Source organism: Centrocercus urophasianus, unplaced genomic scaffold (assembly GCF_019232065.1).
Source record: "Centrocercus urophasianus isolate 14NV4802_14NV808 unplaced genomic scaffold, USGS_Curo_1.0 seq_1123, whole genome shotgun sequence".
NCBI lineage: Eukaryota > Metazoa > Chordata > Aves > Galliformes > Phasianidae > Centrocercus > Centrocercus urophasianus.
In genome coordinates, this window is record NW_024884280.1 from 3,155 (window position 1) to 8,714 (window position 5,560).

The 5,560-nt window shown below is 55.4% G+C and overlaps 2 protein-coding genes across 2 annotated transcripts in view; one reads left to right on the top strand and one right to left on the bottom strand.

Moving 5' to 3' along the window:
* LOC122155394 (39S ribosomal protein L45, mitochondrial-like) overlaps positions 1-3,010 on the top strand; it is a 3,206-nt gene extending 196 nt beyond the window's left edge. The window contains exons 2-8 of the mRNA XM_042809227.1: positions 202-397; positions 825-942; positions 1,088-1,186; positions 1,782-1,830; positions 2,066-2,215; positions 2,289-2,462; positions 2,616-3,010. Of these exons, the coding sequence (XP_042665161.1) occupies positions 202-397; positions 825-942; positions 1,088-1,186; positions 1,782-1,830; positions 2,066-2,215; positions 2,289-2,462; positions 2,616-2,675 (846 nt within the window). The 3' untranslated portion in view covers positions 2,676-3,010. The remainder of the gene's footprint in view (positions 1-201; positions 398-824; positions 943-1,087; positions 1,187-1,781; positions 1,831-2,065; positions 2,216-2,288; positions 2,463-2,615) is intronic.
* Positions 3,011-3,998: 988 nt separating this feature from the next.
* Positions 3,999-5,560, bottom strand: part of LOC122155395 (probable G-protein coupled receptor 179) — a 7,847-nt gene continuing 6,285 nt past the window's right edge. Inside the window, 1 exon segment of the mRNA XM_042809228.1 lies at positions 3,999-5,549. Coding sequence (XP_042665162.1) covers positions 4,258-5,549 — 1,292 coding nt within the window. The 3' untranslated portion in view covers positions 3,999-4,257.

Below are 5,560 nucleotides of genomic sequence, written 5' to 3' on the forward strand. Positions count from 1 at the left end.
TTCCCTTTCTCCTTGCTCCCCTTTTCCCCCCTCCCCTATTCCCCCTGTTCCCTTGGCTGTGGTTTCTCTCTCCCAGCCCAGTTCTGTGTGAGGTGATGATGACATTTCTGTGCTCTGGAGGCGAGAGGTGAAATCTCTCACTGTGTTGGTGTTGTTTCTTGACCTTTGGGCTCAGCCCGTGCTCTGTTGTTTCTCCCTTAGGCCATGGAATCACTGCTCCATCCCCCCAGAGCCATTCCAGCCTGCCTCGTTGTCCCTGTGAGGACGAAGCGGAGACTTTTCGTCCCTGAATGGGCCCGGGAGCTGCCCCCTGAAGAGAAGGAGAAGAGGCTGCAGTCCTTGGGCAGAACGTTTCCTGAGGATCGCATGGAACGGGCCTTCTACTTGGCCTGCACAGGTGGCACTTTGCTTTGGTCTCTTCTAACGGGCACAACTAAGGCAGACTAGAACTACTGTGACTGCATTGACAGTTATCTGCATGCAGCAAACTGAATGACTTGCTGTGCCCCGGGGGAGTGATAGCAGCTGCCCTGGTGCTGTCAGCCCTGTGTCTCGTGTTGGCCCCTTTGTACTCAGGGACCAGGAATAGCATGGGAGGCCGTGCTCCCTGCTGCTGATTGCCTTATCCTCGTACCTCAGGGCTGCAGGCAGTGAGAGCAGGCAGTAGCACAGCTTGTCAGCAGTGAGAGGTGCCCCCATTATTTATCCCAGTGCTCCTATTTCATCCTACAAATGTTTTCAATCCTGTTTCTCCATCCCCAGCAACCAAGGCGCTGCCTCTTTGTCTCCTTGATTCCCCTCCTGACCTCCCTTCTCTCACGCAGCCAGTATCATAGACCCTTACGTCCCTCCTGAGGGCGATGCCCGCATGACTTCCCTGTCCAAAGATGGGCTGAAGCAAAGAATGGAGAAGCTGAAGCAGTCTGCTGCCTCTCAGTTAGCGTATGTACCTCCTTTTCAATTAGTCTCTAGTGCTGAAGTTTTGCTCAATGTTGTCTTGCACCACAGCTGGGTAATGCAGTCGTCATCGTCCGAAACGCACAGAAGACATTTTTCATTTGCTCAGAGCTTTTTCTTGTCTTTTCAGCCTGCGGAAGGTAAAGGATCACGATCCAAATTTCAGCACTAAAACTTTCCCAGAGATGGCACAGGAGATCTATGTTGAAGCTCACAACAGTCTGGCAAAGTAAGACCCGTTCTGACCAGTGGGGTTACGTAGGACTTGCTTCTCTTTGCTTACCTGCTCTGGTTTTCTTGTCTTTGTATCCTTGTGTTTCATTGGCAACAAGTGCTTTATCTTTTGCTGCCCTCATCTGTTTGAACAGGAGGTGGCATTGGTGGTTTGGGAGACACTTTTGCTTTTCCTAAGGAGGTTCAAGTTGCAGAAAATTCATCTTGACCTGACTTGAAAAGGAGATAAGCTGTTGTACTGTTGGTGTTGTCAGCAGATGAGTGTGTGCTCAGGGCTGCTCAGCACCGTGCCACAGGGGTTCCACTGATTCTCTCCACTTTGTAGTAATAGAACACCTTTTAAAACTGCATCATCCTCGCTTACAATTCCAAACATCAGCAGAGGATTTAGGCCACGGCTGGCCTCCAAAGGATGTCATCGTGTCTCCCCTGCAGTCTTGTGCTCTGATTTCGTGCTGAGGTCGTAGCTGAGAGTCTTCCTTCTTCTGCTTTGCCAGAGGGTTGCAAATTGCCTGGAGAAGCAGGAATTTGGGAGTAAGCCTCTTCACAGTGCTTGTATCTGAGTAACTGGGTGTTTGTTTCACTTGCAGTTTCAACAAGCAGAAACTTCACTCCCTGGTCACAGAGCGCTGCTACCCGGTAGGTGTTTATCTGGGTGTTCCTTGATTGGGTTTAGAGAAAAGGCTGTGGAAGAGATGAGAAATTATCCCTTTTTTTTTCCTCTCACACAAATACATTACAGACAAAACAGGAAGGCAAAGCACAGGCCTGAGCAGTAATGCAGCATTCATTCCCAACCCGCCTGTAGCAGTTTGCTTCTTCGATTCGCACCACGATGCATTTGGTGCTGACTTCTTTTTTTGTTGCTTTCCAGGACATGGTGCGTGGCAACAGGTACAAAACCATCCGGTGGAGCTTCGTGGAGTCACTGCAGCCTCCACGTGTGGTTCACATCCGATGCACCAGCATTGTGAACCAGGGCAACCTGTATGGGCAGGTGACGGTGCGGATGCACAGCAGGCAGGTGTGTGTCCCCCCCATCCCTCCCTCCTGCCTTTCCCAGCTGATTCCAGCTCAATTCATCTTCCTGTTTGCAGACTTTGGCCATCTACGACCGCTTTGGGAGGCTGATGTACGGCGGGGAGCAGCTGCCCAAGGATGTTCTGGAATATGTTGTGTTTGAGAGGTACTTGGTCAACCCGTACGGCACGTGGAGGATGCACGGCAAGATCGTCCCAGCGTGGGCTCCACCAAAGGACCCCATTGTGAAGGTAAAGCTGTGGCCCCTGTCTGCAAAGTGCAGCTGCTCTGTGTTCCTTTGTTCCTCACATCAGGCAGTGCCACTGCCACAACCCTCTGCTCACCCTCCCTCGTGCTCTTACTACAGCTGCACGCCATGCTGAGTTTTGTCCTTGCTGTTTCAGACGGTGATGATTCCTGGCCCAGCCTTGGATCCCTCACAAGAGTATGAGGAAATGAAGTAGGGAATTTCAGAGCCTGAACTCGGAGAGAAGTGCAAACAACCCTGAGGGACAAAGCAGGGAATGTCTGTGGAGGCAGCAGGATGGACATCGCTGTGCCTTTGGTGCGCAGTCAGCAAACAAAGCAGCTTCAGAAATGGACTCCAGGCACTGAGAGACTGCCTGAAAAAAGGAGCAAGAGGGGCCTGGGAGGTGGCTCATGTGAGCTCTGAGGGCTGTGGGGCTGCTCTCCTGCCTGACTTCTGTGCTTGCACGGCTAGAGCTGCTGTCAGCACACATCTGGGCAGACGTGGGGCATAGGATAAACCTGGGGGCTCTCATTAAAGTCTGCAGCAGAAGCTGTTGGTGATTCCTTTTCCCATTCTTTCCCCCATCTGCACAAATTTCGAGTTGTTTTATTTTACCAGAAGGGCAACAAGCAGGCTTTAAATTGGTTTCTCCTGGGTGGATGCTGCAGTTGGAGTCCTGCTGAATGCGTGCTTGTTGCTGGCCATAAAACTTGTGATTCATAAGCTCAGTGTTTGTGTCAGCTAACATCAGAAGGCAGCACTTCTCACAGCTGCTGTGTTTCAAAGCATTGGCTGCAGGCACTCAGGAGCCTCGCAGCAGATGTCCTTAGTGGGTAGCTGGCACCATCCTGTGCACGTGGTGACGTTGACAGCAGGCCCTGTGCTTCTGCAGGCTGTGTGTCTGAAAGCCTCACGCCTGAGCACTCAGCCCTTTTGTGGATGCTGTTCTGTGTTACTGTCACGCTCTGCTAGGAGAGCAGCCAGAGTTGGAATCCCCATCATCTCTTGGTAATTGGGGGTGTCACAATCTGTCTGCCTCTCCTGGAGGATCCCACTGCATGCAGCCCTCTGCTGTGAGGCAGTGCTGCAGCACACGGCAGGGGGGCTGGGAGCAGAATAGTTTGAGCTGCCTGCTTGGTGGACGTGGCTCAGGCCTGACCGTGGGCACAGCTCTGTTCAGGTTTTGAACTAAAGGAGTGCATTTTCCAGGAGAGCAGCATTTCTTTCCAGTCTCCTCGTCACCTTTGCTGATATTTGGGCTGTGATATTTGCTGTGATTAAAGCACTGCTGTTCCTGGGCTTTCTTTACAGCCTCTCTGCTGCAGCTCATCCCTGAGCATCCCCCCCTTAATCAGCCACTGCGAGCACTCAGGATAAACATTTATTTCCTATCTGTACTCTTCCTTACACGAGTGGGTGATGGATATTTGGTGCTGGAGATCCCAATGCTCCTCCCAAGGAGAGAGGAAGCAAATGGAGAAGGGATGGTGGGATGAGCCCCGTATCCAGCAGCGCTGGGCTCTGGGCAGTTGCTCTCCTGTATGCTGCACTGCAGCTGCCCCTGCTTTGCCTCCCCTTGAGCTCATGACAGAGCATGAACCGCAGCCCCGTGGCGCTCGGGGCCCTGATGCCATTCAGCTCCAAACCTCTGTGATGCCCAAACAGTTCAGAGCCTGGATCTCTGACACAGGCAGCGTCGTTGCTGCGGTTGCTGCAGCACCGTGGCTTTGTTGGACGCTTCCACCCCCATCCACGCAGTGTGGGCAGCTCCCTGCACCCCAGGGCTGAGCTGAGTTCTACTCACAGTCCCACGGGCAGACCTCAGCTCTGGACGCTCCTGCATCCCTCTCACTCTCCCCAGGGCTTTTCTCCCCATGGCACACAGCGACCGCTCCCAGGGTTGGGCTGCTGGGGGCTTCCGGACCCTCCTCGGCTTCCCAGGGACAGACCTCAGCTGCGCTGGGCCCCCTGTGCTGCTGTGCTGCGTGAGCTCGCCCCGGTGCCGCAGGCAGGATGCGGCGCAGCGCCCGGTGCTCCCTGACCCCAACAGGGGCCGCTCTCCTGCGCTGTTCTCCGGGGCTGCAGCTCTCCTGCCCAGCACCGGGCTCTGCTGCTTCCCAGGGGCAGACGGCAGCTCTGCTCTCTGCGCTCTCACGCTTTCTGGATCCTTCCTTCCCCGTCGCCGTGCTCAGGGCTGGCTCCTCTGCCCCCACGCTCTCCCAGGGGCACACAGCCTCACGTTGGCTGCTCCCCATCCCTGCAGCTCTGGAATCACCCAGGCTCTTTGCCTTCCTCGGAGCTCCTTCCTCCAAATCTTCCTCCCAGGGGCAGATCTCAGCTTTATCCCTGGCTCTGGGCTCCTGACCCCTCGATGTGCAGAGCTCTGCGCTCTCCCAGGGGCACACGGCCTCACGTTCCCCACTGCCCCTCTGCTTTGCAGACGCGTTTCCTCCCCTCTCTTTCTGCAGACCCCGACGTGCAGCAGCGCCTTTGCCCCCTCCCGATGCGCCTTCCTGGGCTTCTCTCAGTTCCCCTTTATCAGATGGGAGAGCAGCCCCCTCCCAGGGGCAGATTTCCTCTCTGCCCCCGGAGCTCCCCAGGGTCTCCCAAGGGCAGATCTCTGCCTTTGGGCTCTCAGCACTGCGGGACACCCCCAGGCTCTCCACGGACCTTGCAGGGCTGACGAGAGCTGCCTGACGTGTGAAGCGCTTCGCAGCCCCCCCAGAGCTCAGCTTCACCCTTGGCTGCTCCACAGGGGGGGTGGCCGTTTCCCAGGGGCAGATCTCCTCTTTGCTCCCCCCTGCTCCCCCCTGACTCTCCCAGGGGCAGATTTCTGCTTTGTTGACCCCTGGCCCCTCCTGTTCCTCCCAAGGGCAGATCTCCGCTTTGCTCCCACCTGATCCACTCTGTCCTTCCCAAGGGCAGATTTCAGCTTTGCTCCCCCCTGACCCCCTCTGTCCTTCTTGAGGGCAGATTTCTGCCTTGCTCCACGCTGACCCACCTTGACTCTCCCAGGGGCAGATTTCTGCTTTGCTGACTCCTGATCCCCCCTGTTCCTCCCAAGGGCAGATTTCTGCTTTATTCCCTCCTAACCCCCCC